This window comes from Pongo abelii, chromosome 14 (genome assembly GCF_028885655.2).
Source record: "Pongo abelii isolate AG06213 chromosome 14, NHGRI_mPonAbe1-v2.0_pri, whole genome shotgun sequence".
NCBI lineage: Eukaryota > Metazoa > Chordata > Mammalia > Primates > Hominidae > Pongo > Pongo abelii.
Genome location: NC_071999.2, coordinates 100,133,304 through 100,150,334, shown reverse-complemented (window position 1 = coordinate 100,150,334; position 17,031 = coordinate 100,133,304). Strand labels below are relative to the sequence as shown.

The window sequence follows — 17,031 nt, the reverse complement described above, 5'->3', positions numbered from 1 at the left end:
TCTGTTCATACCTTCACAGGTTATTCACCTGCATAGGAGCCCACATTTCTTCTGCCCTCAGTGCTCTGTGAATGTGCCTTATCCCTTGGTGATTTACATAAATTATCTAGTTTAATCCTCACAATGCTAAGAGGTAGGTACTATTATCTCCAGTTGGCGAATGAGAAAACTGAGATTTATGCAGGTTAAATTATGTTCCCTAAGTCACACAGATTATAAGTGGTGGAGTCAGGATTCAAACTCATGCAGTGACTGAAGGACTGGTGCTCTTACCTATGTCTTCTACATTTAACCAAAGCCCACTTGGAAAGCACACATCTCATCTCTTTGGAAAATGATAATTTCTCAGATCTCAGGCCCAGGTTATGTGGTTATTATTTTTGGTGTGTTTACCATATATGTGCCTAGTCTAGATCTAAGCAAAAAGAAACCATCCAGTGAATTTTTTTTTAGGAAAATGAAACATATTCAGAGGTTGAGCCATGTCAAGCAAATTATAGATGTTTTAATGCTATAAGCCTGCCTGTCCAGTACAGTAGCCAGTAGCTACATATGGTGATTGAAATTTAATTAAAATAGCTTGATTGTGGTAATTACTTCACAATGTATATGTACACCAACTCATCACATTGTACATCTTAAATATACACAAATTTTATTTGTCATTTATTTCTACCTCAATAAAACTGGAAAAAATAAGTAAATAAAAAATTTAGTTTCTAAGGCACACTAGCCACATTGTAAGTGCTCAACAGCCACATGCAACTAATTTACATTAATTAAAATTAAATAAAATTAAACATTGAGTTGATCAGTCTTACTAGACGTACGTCAAGTGTTCAAACACCACATGTGGCTAGTGGCTGCTATGCTGGTAGCACAGACATAGAACATTTCCATCATCACAGAAAATTCTACTAGACAGTGCTGGCAATATCAGATTCTCAATTTCTTCCAGTATAGCTTATCAATCCTTGTAGTCACAGATTAACAGTTACTTCCTAAATGCTCAGTAGGAGTTAATTGGTACCGTGGGTTATTAACCTGAAGCCAAAGCCTGGAATTGCAACTTATGAGTTGTATGACCTTGAACAGGTCACTGAAATTCTCTGGTTTCAGTTTTCCCATCTGTAAAATGGAGATCATAATATTAACTACTTAATAAGGTTGTTTTAGGATTAAAAGTTTAAAGTTTAAAGTAATCACAATATTGTCTGGTATAAAGTAAGTGCTCAGTAAATACTATTAGGTATTTTTTTAATTTATATAATGTTCTCCCAATGAGATCTAGAACCATAGAAATAGAAGAACAGAATTTCTTATAACTCTTGCTTAATTTTAGAATTTAGATATTATGGTTGCAAGTGAGTAGCAAGACACATTTAAACATTTTCTTCGGGACAAACTCGGGAAGTGCATATCTGGATCTTTAATTATTAATTAAAAGTGTGGTATTAGGCACATGTTAAACTGGGTCACCAAGAACTTGCCGAATATTTTAAATTCAGCCACAGGGATTTAACTGCAAAATACTGCAAGGCTGGATAATGAATGGACATACGTGTTTCATGTAGTGCAGAAGCCTTTTATAAGTAAGCTCCTATGCCCGATCCTCATCCTCCAAGTGCTCCGTAATAATTGCAAAATTATTCCTGAAGTCCTCTTAGGACTATTGATGATTTTAGTTCTCTCGTCTGGTTGAGTCATACCAGTAGGCTTTGGACTATGGAATACATTTCTATGTATGTTCAACTCAGAAGAGTTTGGAACACTCAACTATTTTAAAGACGAAACTGATCTAACAATAACTAGAGGCACTGAATTTAAAGAACCAGGATACACATGTACCAGTGATAATACCAAGGGCTACAAAGAGCTGTTTAGTTGAACTATTGTGGTGGATTTTGAGAATACCCTCCTCCCGAAGTCAATGAACTCAGGTAGAAAAGAGAGATTTTGCTTCCTATGAGATAACTAATCTCTTCAAGCTGGTGTGAAACAATCCAAAAGATAAATGTAGTGCTGAGGTAGGAGAGGGTCACTGCCAGGATTCATTCAGTCTGAAAACTATATCAGCTCTGGCGACCAAATGGGTAGCCATTGTTACTTCTAAAACTTTCTCACATCTGCTGATTTACTCATTTCACCCAGTAGAATTATTAGGCCCTTTTTCAAATCAGCTAATTTCCCGAGCATTGAGATTTTAGTGGTGAATATTGACAGCCTTATTTGGCATCTAATTATCGGTGTTATCTTTCTAGAAGATTCCTGCCTCTTAAAGAATAAAAATGTGATGCGTACAGATATATTCCTGCTTGGGGTGATGCCATATATTCAACTACTTACTTTTCATTTCTCTTTCTAATTTTCACTTCTTCAGAGGTTATAATAAAGGAAATCCTTAGCGTAGCAAATTATTTAAATCTATGCAAAGAAAAAAATCGAGGACATATCTTTTTCATGTGGGATTTATATATAAGCTGTTATTTGAAGGACAAGGCATATTTCATGCTCTATTTTAATTTAAATTCTCTCCTGGCTATCTGACCAAGTATCTATGGACACAATATTTTTAAATGAGTTACAACCACAAGTTTTCATATACCATGAAGGTTCCCAAAAGCTTAAATTACTTCCATTAATACTTATACCTACTCCCTCTTTAGAGTAACAAAAGGAAATGATCTATTTAACCACTAAAATAAGTCACTGAGGCCGTCTCTTCTAACCTGGTTTCCACCCCGGTTCCTTAGAGAGTTGTTCACAATAAACAAGTCACAAAGACAGCCAGATGAAGAGATTACAGCAGTCTCTTTTATAATTGTTAAAGAAAGAACCCTGAGGAAAAACAAACTCATTTCAAAAATGACTCAAATATAAAGACATGATTAGCAGTTTTACTTTTGAGATAACTATGAATTAAAGGAGGTTTTAGAGCAATCGAAATATACATATCCACACACACACATATTCAAAGTAAATACTATGTTTGTCGGAAAAGAAGTCTAAGTACCATCATTTAACACTTTTATAATTAAAATATTTTAATAAAATGTTGCCACATTGCACAAAGATGTGTTAATTTATTATTTGGGTTAAAATAAGGCTTTTCACTTTAGCTGCTAATCTTGAGACTTTTAAAGTAATCTAAATGCCTCAGGAGGTGAACCGCCTTCCTTTATTCTATTATATTGGTCACCACATGAAGGACTCTGGTTATGGTGGCCGTGGGACTTGCTACAACTTTGCTATTTGTGAGTAGCTATGTGGTTTGATGTTTTCTTTAACGATCCAGTTACTTAGCTCTATGTTCCTTACTTTCTAGTTCTACATCGAAATAATTTCTGCTATCACATGTCCCTTTTATCTCCTAAAACTGGAATAGCTAAGAATGTCATTGGGCTAATGTGCAGAGTGTTAAGATTTTTGCCCGGGTTTCTGGGCCTTTTGGAATAGATTTAATTCCACTGTAAAGAATCATCAAATATTTTCTTTTGGCATGACAAAAGTCAGGCACCTGTGTCATAGCTTGAATTTGAAAACATGACAGTGAAAATTATAACATGTTATTAAAGTCAAACGTCAATTACTAAAAACAAGTACGTTTTATATATAAATAAATTAAACTACCTATAGAAAATACATTGAAGAGTAAACTAAAATCAAAATGCAAAATTCCAAATTCAAAGGCAAATTCTCTAACTACCTTGAATAGTTTTAATGTGCTCTGCTTTCTCTTGGTCAACTAAATTCTTCTGTTGTTGGTTCTCATAGAAATTAAAAAGCTTGATAAGGCATAAGACGTACTTTAGTAAACTTCCTATTATATATATTTTAATATATATTTATATCTATATTTAGTAAACTTCCTATTATACATGAAATATTTTGCTTCCTAATGAATTTTAGTTTCACAATAGGTATGCCTCATTTCAGACCATTGCTTTGTGCCATATTATTTTGTACCATAAATCTCATCTTGAAAATCTCGATTACACAATATCATTTACAGTAATCAGTAAATAAGAAATAGAACAATTACAATTATTAATTGCATAGAAGTTGAGTGTACAGGAACTAGAAATAAATGGATGAACAAAAGTTGGAATTGGGCGTAAAGGAAATACACACACCCACACACACATCCCCTAGAATGACGACTTGCCTATTATATCCAGCAATTTTAGGTCTGATGTATGTTGCCTCCTTTGATCCATGGGAAAATTGCTTGATTCAAAATAGAAATTGTGCTTCTGTGAATCCCTTGAGTTGTTGCCTCAAGATCAACATTAGTAAGTGTTCAGAGGTTAAGAAATGCCTGTCTCTATATCTGCTGAATACCCACACATTATGCCACCAACCTTAAGGCATTAACCCTATTGTATCACATAAAAACACTTTCACATATGCAGAGTTCAGAGTAAACCGTTTTCTAAACTTAGGTAATTGACAGCAAATGTAGCCAGCGACAGGCTGTTGGGTGCCAGCCAACTGTTTTCTTTCTTTCTTTTCTCTTTCTTTCTTTCTCTCTTTCTCTCTCTCCCTCTCTCTCTCTTTCTCTCTCTCTCTCTCTCTCTTTCTCTCTCTCTCTCTCTCCTTCCTTCCTTCCTTCTTTCTTTTTTCTTTCTTTCAGCAAGTAGTTAGTACTGCTTATGCATCCTGCCAGCATTACATGAGAACACAACATATGATAAATGCCCACAAGAAATGAGAAATATTGAGTCAATGACTGTAAAAGAAAGACAGAGGGTTGGATGGTGTTAGATTTCACCTGACAGAAAACAGTGTTCTTTGTTTTTTTGTTTTTTTTTTTTGACCTTTCTGCAATTTTCTTTTTTTTAAATTTTAATTAATTAATTTATTATTATTATACTTTAGGTTTTAGGGTACATGTGCGCAATGTGCAGGTTAGTTACATATGTATACATGTGCCATGCTGGTGCGCTGCACCCACTAACTCGTCATCTAGCATTAGGTATATCTCCCAATGTTATCCCTCCCCCCTCCCCCCACCCCACAACAGTCCCCAGAGTGTGATGATCCCCTTCCTGTGTCCATGTGTTCTCATTGTTCAATTCCCACCTATGAGTGAGAATATGCAGTGTTTGGTTTTTTGTTCTTGAGATAGTTTACTGAGAATGATGATTTCCAATTTCATCCATGTCCCTACAAAGGACATGAACTCATCATTTTTTATGGCTGCATAGTATTCCATGGTGTATATGTGCCACATTTTCTTAATCCAATCTATCATTGTTGGACATTTGGGTTGGTTCCAAGTCTTTGCTATTGTGAATAATGCTGCAATAAACATACGTGTGCATGTGTCTTTATAGCAGCATGATTTATAGTCCTTTGGGTATGTACCCAGTAATGGGATGGCTGGGTCAAATGGAATTTCTAGTTCTAGATCCCTGAGGAATCGCCACACTGACTTCCACAAGGGTTGAACTAGTTTACAGTCCCACCAACAGTGTAAAAGTGTTCCTATTTCTCCACATCCTCTCCAGCACCTGTTGTTTCCTGACTTTTTAATGATTGCCATTCTAACTGGTGTGAGATGTTATCTCATTGTGGTTTTGATTTGCATTTCTCTGATGGCCAGTGACAGTGAGCATTTTTTCATGTGTTTTTTGGCTGCATAAATATCTTCTTTTGAGAAGTGTCTGTTCATGTCCTTCGCCCACTTTTTGATGGGGTTGTTTGTTTTTTTCTTGTAAATTTGTTTGAGTTCGTTGTAGATCCTGGATATTAGCCCTTTATCAGATGAGTAGGTTGCGAAAATTTTCTCCCATTTTGTAGGTTGCCTGTTCACTCTGATGGTAGTTTCTTTTGCTGTGCAGAAGCTCTTGAGTTTAATTAGATCCCATTTGTCAATTTTGGCTTTTGTTGCCATTGCTTTTGGTGTTTTAGACATGAAGTCCTTGCCCATGCCTATGTCCTGAATGGTAATGCCTAGTTTTTCTTCTTTGTTTTTTTAAAAAAGTCTTTCCTGGTGCTTTCAGGAATGCGCAAGGGCAAATGCGAGTCCTCTAGCTAACAGAACAGATTTTCAAATAATTGCTTTGGCTTTTGTTCCTCAATTTCAGGGTTGCGTTTCTGGACTGTATTATTAAATAGGCTCTTGTATTACATAAAGTAGAGATGAAGAAGCCTTGAAAGTTTGCTGATATATAAGCTCTTGGGTTTTTCCTTTTCTTTGGTTTAAAGGAAATCATTTTCTATGTTTAGATTCTAGAGGTTTTTGTAACATGGTATTTCAGGAATAGCAGCCAGTGTCATATCATATTTACTACAGAATTATTTGTAACTAAAAGAGTTTCTTGTCAGATTTATATTATGGACTTTTATGCCTGAGAAGGTCTTTGAAAGAACAGTATCTTACACAAATGCTTGAAATCGTTCCTTCTACCTATTTTATCTCCTGAAATGCAACATAACACAGTCCTGTACATTTTATAAAAGAAAATCTGAGTTTCCTCAGTAGAAACAATAAATGTTTATTTTCTAATATCAAATAAGGCTTATCTAGCAACATTTTCCCAAACACAAAGTTACAAATGCACAAATTACCATGAGAATTGACAACTCCTGTAGGTTCCAAGAAAGTCATTTGTGCACCAAGTAGCCATTCATTACATGACACTAGTCATTGGACTGACCTAACACAGCTTCCTTGTGGCTGGCTCTAATTTATAATTTGATAGCAGCTGTCACAATGAAAGAATCAGGTACATTATCTGATTTGTTTCTGCCATCCCTGCACTCATGAGTCCATTAACAACAGGGATATGTGAATTTTAAATTACTGAATTAGTCATACTTCCATTAAAAGAATAGACTTACAAAGTAAAATAGAACAGCCTCTTAGAATATTCCCTTCCATTTCTCTGTACAGTTGGGTCCATTATTCGATTCAAAGAACATATACTGGGTACTGTTCTCAGCAAACAGTGGCCTTATCTGTTCTCTATTCCATTCCCATGCCTAAACCAAAACAAAGTCCAAAGTAGGCACTTAGTAAACATGTGTTGGACTAATGAATATGTGAGAGAATCAGTGAATAGTGCCCACTGCAGGGTCTCTCGGCCTGCCACAGATGCAGTGCCCACCTTGGGTTTCATGTTTGATACTCTTACGACAGTTTTTAGTCTTTGGGCTGCCTGGCAACTTAATAATTGGCAAGTTTGAAAAGAAGAAGCCCAGAAAGTTTGATATCACTGGTATATCTGGTCTATGAGTGCCCAAGGCTTAAATTTAAAAACACTAGCTGCTTTGCTGGCTTCCCCCACAACGCCCTTTGGAGGGCATCTAAATCAAGATAACTCAACTTTTTTCTGATGAAAAATAACACAAATCTCATCAGTTCAAATCAGTAGTAGTGGGGAGGTAAGACTTGATCACAGAAAATGTCAAAAATAAAACAAACAAGCATTTAAGAACCACTGACAAATCATGCTAGACCTATTGAGAGTGACACGGGAAACTGAAACTGTCTGAGGGCTTTGGTGTAACAATTATATATGCTGTGGCTATTTAACATCAATTATGTTTGACAATGCCAATTCAATACAATCTTATTTGCTATTTTATTCTACACTTAACAAAGTAGGGCTTCTCTGACCCCCCGCAGACTAAGTTAAGTCCCCCAGCCGAGTAAAGGCTTAGCATCCCATGCTTCTGTTATCCTAACACTTTGTCATAGTTTGTTATAATTATTTTAACTATGTTAAATTCCCTAAGGGCAAAAAATGTATATGCCTAGCTTACCCAATATAGTGAGTTGGATTATTAGGGTCTTTGCTAACTGGTGTGGCCTAAAAAATTAGGTTGCATAATTGGGACAAAAACACTCAGGTCTCACTTTTATACTTGCTGTTAGAAGCATTCTATAACTCTAAGGGATAAAAAGTAGTATGCAATAATACAGAATCCCTGCCTTTGTCTCACCAACTTTTGCCTCTCCTCATTGGCAACATCTTTTAGAAATCTCTCTCTGGTTCTCATAGTCTATAAAATCTTAGAAGGTACCAGATGTTTGCAGGAGGCTGTCCCACACATCCTCAATTTTAAAGTAGATGTAAGATTTACTATAGCTATATAAATGTAATTCAGCCTTGACTTTTGTGTTCATGAGCTAGTTGTAATCTGCAACACGGCCTCTTGTGAAATAGAACAATTCTTATCTATGGAGCGTTGATAACAATGCCAAACACTCAAAAAAACCACAGGATATTACTGAAGCGAGTTCTGCCCACAAACTCTTTCTCTCTCTAGGAGATTTTAATTTAACATAAACATTTTTCAAGAAAACCATTTTGCATTTGGCAGCATGCAAAAGCTAGGCTGGGATAAGTTGTGTATGAAAATACAGCAACACCTGGGATAAGTGCCTGAGCAGAGACTGTTAATGCCTTAAAACAGGGTTTTCTCCTACCGCACTGCATAGTTTCTAATAGTGAGAATAGGCTAAAAGCCACTCTCCTGTTTCTTCTGGTCCTGCCTAGCTCAGGGGTGCTATGGAATACACCATTCATTTGGAAGCAGCAAGTGGAATCTGGGTTGTGCTTCATCCTGGGGAACCCCATACACTACTTACTACAAAGCAAGTGAAGGGGCGGGCCTGAGGCTGATGAGGATTTTTAAGTACTCTAAAATAGGTCTAGCTGCATTTTTTCAATGTTGTAAGGAAGTTTTCAAAGAAAAGTTCTTCATGTAAAAATGGAGTTTCTTTTTCTTATAACAGTTAACTTGGTAAGAATCTTTTGAGCAATTCCTCTGTGCAGGGAACTGAGTTAAACTTGCTGGAGAAGGACTATGAAAATGCATCCTAAATAGACTCCTGATTTTTTCGAAGAACATGCACACACACGCACACACACGCGCACACACGCACACGCGCACGCACGCACACGTGTGCACACACACGCACACGCATGCACGCACACACGCACGCACATGCACATGCACACAGGCACTCACACACACGCACACAGGCACGCACACACACACACGCACACACGCGCACACGCACACACACACGCACACACCCACGCACACACGCACACACGCACACACGCCCCAACTACAGAACTTCAGTAGTGGTTGGAATACCAGAGGTTTTTACTGGAATGCTTAAAACACTTAACTTTCTTTTGACATGATCCAGACACCGACTGAACTCTAAACAGTCACTAATCACTTTCAATTAGTTTGTGGCATTGTAAAGACGGGGAGGATGTGTCCCCAATTTGACTCTTGTTTTTATTGACGGTCGATTGCATACCACTGTTAACATTTTAGATAGGCACATTATAATTAAAGAAAAACATCTCTAAAATGTACAAACTGGGACATTTGTGTAGCTGGCAGGGAAACTACACGCAACTGACAGCAACAGGAGTGAAGGTTTTGATGAAGAGATGCCAGAAGCCCAAAGTGATGGGCTGCAGGTGCTACGCAGAGAGAGGGCTATTATATATAATTTTTGTTGGATTACCGATTTGCTCACTGATCTTTGCTGCTGCATTTATGAACACTGTAACACTGTCATCTGAGATGTATCTGTGTGGAAAATGGAGTTGGCACATTTGACTAATTCATGCCATAAATTTGTGAACTAACGCTTCACACCCAGACAAGTATTAGCAAGAACACATTTTTCTCCATAAGTCTATGTTGGTGGTCAATTCTCAATGCCACAGCAGAACCCAAAGAAGGAAAACTGGAAGAATTTTCTCAAAGACATCTAGGACTAATAAAAAAAAGAGACAGAGGGGAAGGGCAAGGTGGCTCACACCTGCAATCCCAGCACTTTGGGAGGCTGAGGCGGGCGGATCATGAGGTCAGGAGATCGAGACCATCCTGGCTAACACGGTGAAACCCCGTCTCTACTAAAAATACAAAAAATTAGCCAGGTGTCATGTCGGGCACCTATAGTCCCAGCTCCTCGGGAGGCTGAGCCTGAGACAGGAGAATGGCATGAACCCGGGAGGCGGAGCTTGCAGTGAGCCGAGATCCTGCCATTGCACTCCAGCCTGGGCGACAGAGCAAGACTCCATCTCAAAAAAAAAAACAAAAACAAAAACAAAAAATGAGACACGAGACGGGAAGAAAGGGTATGAAATACGTTCATATAGGACGAACCACCACACTTGCTTTTCATTAAAGTACATCCAGCAACACATAGGGGGTTCAAATTTTAGTTTTTGAATCCAGTGATTTTCCAGACATTCAATTTCACATCAAATCGGTATCTAGGAAACTCAATTGATCGAAAGCGTAAGGATTTGTTTTCCGTTCAAACAGCCAGTAAGCACTGAGGACAAAAAGCCAATTAAGAAGTCACTGTGGCTCTTACAAGTTAAAAAGCCTACATTCTCATTCTTAATCATGTCCTGCTCTAAGTAACAAAATCCACAAGCCCATCTTCTTCAATAACTTGCAGACTGACTGAAGCCAACTGAACTGTGCTAGGAATTAGGGCATTTCAACCAAAAATATGGATGACTATATGACTCCAAATGATGTTATGAGGTTTAATCTGACTTTAAAATAACCAGATCTTTTTAGATTTCTTGATGAGTGTACCTTTTTATCAGCATTAGTTGGGTATTCTGTCTTTGCTAAAAAATCTAAATCTTCTAAGATCAAGTTTATTTTTAAAAATTCATACCCCCTCCACAATTTTAGCAAAGAAAAAAAATCTTAGTAAAGAATCATGTCATTTTATGTCAGAAGGATACCTTAATGATTAACTTTTAAAAATTCCTTCATTTTTCAAATAAAGTAACTCATGATCATACAAACAGATTTTGTTCTCCCACTGTGGGGAGAGGTAACAGCACTTCAATTTATTCTTTCTGAAATAAAACCATTTCCTCTGGCCTTCCTAAGCAAAATGGTGAATTAGCCAATGGGTTTCATTATCAGAGCTGAGGCCTGTTAACCTAAGCACATCTTTGTACAGTGAGCTTCAGTTTTTCTGAATTCTAACATCTTTTTTCTATCCTACGCAAATTTTAGTTGTCAGAACACTCTACTCGTGCATGTTCGTTTAGAGGTTTGCATAAATGACGAAGGCCCTCAGAGGCTGACAAATGCCGCTGCTATTTTCACCACTCTGCTTGTCACTGTGTAATTGCAGTAAATGCAATTGAAAGTACTTTTATTTGAAGGCTATTTGACAGAGGGGGAGAAAACACATTTACTCTTTCAAGGCCTGTGTATTTTCCTGGGAGAAGCCTGCCTAAAAAATTTGTCCTTTTATCCTTGGATGGCAATTTGGGAACTATCTTTGGGTCATGCAACCCCTTGAATGATTTCTGCAACCCAAGAACAGAGCCTTGATTCAGAGACCTTCCCCTCCATTCTCCCCACCTCTCTGCCTCCTGCCTTCTAGAGACTGGAAGGTTGTTTCATGCTTGTGTGCTTAAAGCCTTCTTTTCCACAGAATGAGATAGAAAATTTGCATATTTTAGCCAAAGTATTGATCTATTTTCATTCTAGGAGTTCAAGGAAAGAGTTGTTTGCTAATATGGTGGCTATGTTGAGGTAATACAAATCAAAAAGAAATAGTACAGTGGACTTTTTTTTTTTACAAGATTCTTTTCTAAAGCGTCCTTTCTCACGGGAGTGCACGGAACTTCAACAAGATTACTTTTGTTTTCATCAGAGAGGACAGTTAGCTCAATATAGCTGGGGTGCACAATCTTTAACAGGACTGTCCCATATAATATACAGTAAAAACATAAGGAATATATAAAATAATGTTTATAATTTGCTAAACATGGTGTTAAAAATCATCCTAGTCTCTAAAAGTCATCATAACATTTTTTTTTTTTTTTGAGACAGGGTCCCACTCTGTCACCCAGGCTGGAGTGCAGTGACGCAATCACAGCTCACTGTAGCCTCGACCTCCGAAGCTCAAGCAATCCTCTCACCTCAGTCTCCTAAACAGCTGGGACCATAGGTGTGTGCTACCACGCCCAGCTTACTTTTTATTTTTTGTAAAGATGGGAGTCTCACTATGTTGCCCAGGCTGGCCTCAAACTCCTGGGCTCAAGCAATCTGTCTGCACTGGCCTCCCAAAGTGCTGGGATTACAGATGTGAACCACCGTGTCTGGTTTCTTATAACTTCTGACCCACCCATCAAGCCCCATAAACACTTGCTGTTGTCCCGTCTCTGTTCTCGGATCCACTTAAACACTTCTTACCTATAAACAGATTCCACTCTGTGTCGAGGTCAGCCTGATTTGCCAAGCAGCCCTTCATGACGTTGAGACAGTAGTTGTTGCAGGGCCTCACAGTGGGAAGCCCCCGACAGTATGGGCAGTACAGCATCTTCATGAGGGCACGGATGCACCCTGGGGTTGGGCTGACCTGCAGATTTATTGCAAAGAAAAAGAAAATCAAAAATAAGAAAGATAAAGAGGAGGAAAAAAAGACAAAATAGCAGTGATAAACCACAAGCAGAATCTTAACCCTTTGTAATTACTGATCTTGAATCCATTCAATTCCTGTTGAATTCTTCTGCTTGGCATAGTAATAACTTTTTTGCATGTCCCTGTGAACATTTTCATATCGATGTCATTGTAATTCAGCCCTAAAGCCTAGACACTGTTTCATTGCCATAGAACATGGAATGAGATAATGCATGTGAAAGCAATTTGCAAAGTTAAAAGCCCCATAAAAATGTAAGTATTATTAAAGTTTAATGTGACACCTTCAGAAAATTTTCCAACTGGTTATTTGACCCTGTTTCTAAAGGAGGTTGGCAGATATATTTCCTTTGTATATAACGTTTCTTCAAAGATCAATATCAACTTCTCTGAGATCTCTGAGATCCAGGCCTGCTTAGAAGCAACGGAACTGCCAAGGTACCATCTTTGGGCATCTGCAGCTTTTGCACTTCTGGAAAATTCATGGAAAATTTCAAGGACCAGTGTTAAATGTGAGAAGCAATCCTTGCAGTAATTCAGAGGAGCTACGTATCCACTGACAATGAAATGCTATTTGCCCTGGATCAGAAAATCAGGGCTCCTCAATTAATCAATTCTAAACCAATAAGGGCTTTTTTTAGACTCATTAAAAATTCTAATTTGACTTCAAGAGGAAGGAATATTTAAGACAGGATATGGTTCCCACCCAAATCTCATCTTGAATCGTAGTTCCCATAATCCCCACATCATGGGAGGTGAATCATGGGGGCAGTTCCTCTCATTCCGCTATTCTTGTGATAGTGAGTGAGTTCTCACCAGGTCTGATGGTTTTATGGGGGTTTCTCCCCTTTTGCTTGGCACTTCTCCTTGCTGCCACCATGTGAAGAAGGATGTGTTTGCTTTCCCTTCTGCCATGTTTGTAATTTCTTGAGACCTCCCCAGCCATGCTGCACTGTGCGTCAATTAAACTTCTTTCCTTTAAAAAATTATACTCTCGGGCAGTTCTTTATAGTAGTGTGTGAAAATGAACTCATACAAGATAGTGGAGACCAAAATTAGAAAGCAAATACAGAAAACTTCTCTTATTCATGACTAGATGTAAAAATTTTTGCCATATTCATTTGGTTGGTTCCATATCACTTTGATGTTTTAGTCAAGTAACTATACATTGCTGTACTTGCATTCTAGATCTGAGGAAAAAATCTAATTTGTATCATTTGGCCCTCTTGGAGAGTGGTGGACTTGAGCTCACAGGTAACAACATTCAGATGCTGAAGAAACATAACACCAGTGTATTGATGGAACAACAAGAAATGTTTCCACATAAATGGATACTTTCAATTACTACAGCTATTTCTTTATGATTCCATCCCTTACCTAGAATAATTTTGAAATTTTTAATGCAAGCCTTTGGTTTCTGTAACATTTTCTTAATTTTACCCAGTACGTTGACAAAATCACTAAAAAATTATTTTAGGAAATAAAGCTGTCTATTTACACACTAAAATTTCTAGTTGTCCTTTTGAGTTTTTTTGCATTTTCTTTCCAAAATTTTATGAAAGTTTTCAAACATGCAAAATAGGTGAAAGACTTTCACAGTTCACAGCCACATATCCTAGATTGTACAGTTCACATTTTTCTACATTTGTTTTTTCACACATCTGTCCATCCTTCGACCCATCCTCATTAACCTACCTCATTTTTCATGCCAAAGTATTATCCTTTAATTTTTTTTTTATCCCAGAGTAATATCTTTTTCATTTTTACTTTTCCTGATAATTCAATACTGGCTTGAATAAAATAGAATCAACATGATCAACAATAGAAAGTCAGTGAGTAAAATACTCTAAGTCAAATAAGTGAGGTAAAATATAATTGGCCTTTCTTTATAAAGGTATTCATAGAATGGTTTCCTATCGATTAATTCTAAAACTCATTTTCCAACAACAAAACAGAAACAACAAATGAGTGTAAAGGTGAGGAGTCTGTTGACTTTTCTTTTAAGGATATATTAATGCCATTATGTAATCTCCAGACAGGCTATTTTGTAGACAGAGCCAAATTTGTCCAAGGCCATACCATGCTGAACGCACTCAATCTCACCTGATCTTGGAAGCTAAGGAGGGTTGGGCCTGGTTAGTACTTGGATGGGAGATAGTGCCAAGTTTTACCCATAACTGAGCAGCACTGTTTCAAAATTTTCCTTTATCACATGTGTCCCAAGCCATTCACAAAAAAAGAAAATAAAAAAAAAAACAGGAAAAAGAATTTTGCATTCCTCAGACAATATTAATGTGAAATTTAAAATTCTTACACATTTTCCTTATCGGCATGGTTGCTATCTTGCAAACTTACTGGGCGTGGTTACTAACTTGCAAACCTTTACCACAGGATTTTATTTTCTACAGCCTTTGCAGTTTCTCTCCTGACTGATGCTTTTCTCCAAAGACTACCCAGTTTTCACTTGGGCTAACTAAGGTATTTCTACGTTTGAATCTGTTGGGTTTTGGTTACCTCGCCATTGGTATTATACGATGCTGTGCTTCTCACTCAGTGTTCTGGTATTAGAACCTAGAGCATTTGCCAATATTGGGGATATAAATTTGAGATCTCTTGGACGCCAAGGACTGTCTCATTCATTTTGATAACTTTCACTGCTACACATTTTATAACCTTGTGCTACGTACAACATGCACATCATATAAGGTATTACAATGATGACTTGGGTATTTGTTAAGTGCTTATTGAATCAAATGCTCTATTGTGCTTCCCCATTTCTTGGCCACATTGATATTCAAATTAAAAAAAGAACACGATGATTTTATACACCTTAGCATTCAATTGTTGCTTTTTAACTTTGTTTTCAAAGGCTATTGATTGCATTCATTCCAAAGCTTTTCATTTGTTTTTTTCATTGTGTTGGAACCGGTACTATTTTCTCAGTCTGACATTTCAGAAGAGTCTCCAACTCGGGGTAGCAACCAACAGAGAAAATTGAACAGCCTTAATAATCTGAAAGAACAATGTTGTTCAAGTTAAATGTGGGTCTCCGAGTACTTCTGGAAATGACATCCTTCCTGGTCAAATAAAGGGCAGTTGAAGAAGAAGAAAATGGAGCACAGGGGATCAGAGTTGAAGCTTTCATGTTCACAAATCACATCTTTTGAGCTTACACAACTGCATGCTTGAATTAAAATAAAAATCATCACTTCAAACTGAAGACTTTTAAAAGTAAGCTTCTGAAAATGTTGCTTTAAATGCCAATTGTGTGAGGAGACATCTCTATTTTTCATAGTGTTTTATAATTGTACAATAGATACTCTTTAAAAATCTTTTCATTTTGAAATTAATATAAGCTCAAAAATAGTTTAAAAAATAATAAACTCCTGTGTATCCTTCCTTCAACTTGCCTCAATAGTGACATCTTATATAGCTGTTGTGTAATATAAAAATGAGGAAAGTGACATTAGTGCATTGCTATTAACTAGTCTGTAGACCTCATTCAGATTTTAGAGTTTATGAACCTGTATTCATTTGTGTGTGTGTATGTGTGTGTGTGTGTGTCTATACACAGTTCTATGCTATTTTATTTCATGTATTCATTTGTGGAACCACCACCACTACAATCAACATACAGAACTGTTCTATCACCATAAAAGAACTCCCTTTTGCTACCTTTGCCTCATCTAATGTCCCCATCACCTGGCAACCACTAATCTATTTTCCAACTCTATAATTTTGTCATTTCAAGAATTCTATATAAATAAAACCATACAATACGTAACCTTTTGAGCTTGACTTTTTTTTTCTGAGCATAATGCCCTCAAGGTCCATCCAACTTGTTGCATATATTAATAGTTCATCTCTTTTTATTGCTGAGTAGTATTCCATTATTTGGATGTATCAGAATTTATTTAACTACTCACCCACTGAAGGATATCTGGGTTGTTTCCATTACTTTCTTATTAGGAATAAAGTTGCTATGCAGATTTATGTACAGGTTTTTGTAGAAATATAAATTTTCATTTCTCTGAAAGAAGTGCCCAAGAGTGCAATTGCTGGATCACATGGTGGTAAGAGTATGTTTTGTTTTGTAAGAAATTGCTAAACTGTTTCCAGCTTTTTTGTAACATCTTACATTTCTACCAGCAATATGTGAGACCTCCAGTTTTATCCAAATTTTTACAGTGTATGTGACTGTCACTATTTTAGCCTTTCTATGGGTGTATCATGTACTTTTAAGTTTATCATGAGTTTCCTCCGGATAATATTTATACCAGTATTTAAGTTGAATAGATGTCAATGATCCAAAATGATCCACCAACTGGTTTGTGTAACACATCCAACACTAAAAAAAAACAACTCTGAAAAATTAGATAAGTCTATATGTTTAGCAAAACCAAAATAAAGAAAAGAATTCTAAAAACTCATACTTAAAATTTAAAATAGAATAACACCTCAAGTTTAGAGTGCTTATGAGGACTATTTGTAAATTTATGGACCATTAGAAAAAAAATTACTGAAAAAAATGTGTTCTTTTAGCAACAATAAAGAACACAATCCCTCTTTAGAAATAAAAAGCTGAGATTA

General features: G+C 36.9%; 1 protein-coding gene across 7 annotated transcripts in view; it reads right to left on the bottom strand.

Moving 5' to 3' along the window:
* Positions 1–17,031, bottom strand: part of GPC6 (glypican 6) — a 1,198,922-nt gene that overhangs the window by 377,926 nt on the left and 803,965 nt on the right. For all 7 annotated transcript variants that reach the window (XM_063714643.1, NM_001131444.1, XM_063714644.1 and 4 more), the window contains 1 exon segment: positions 12,217–12,382. In XM_063714643.1, coding sequence (XP_063570713.1) covers positions 12,217–12,382 — 166 coding nt within the window.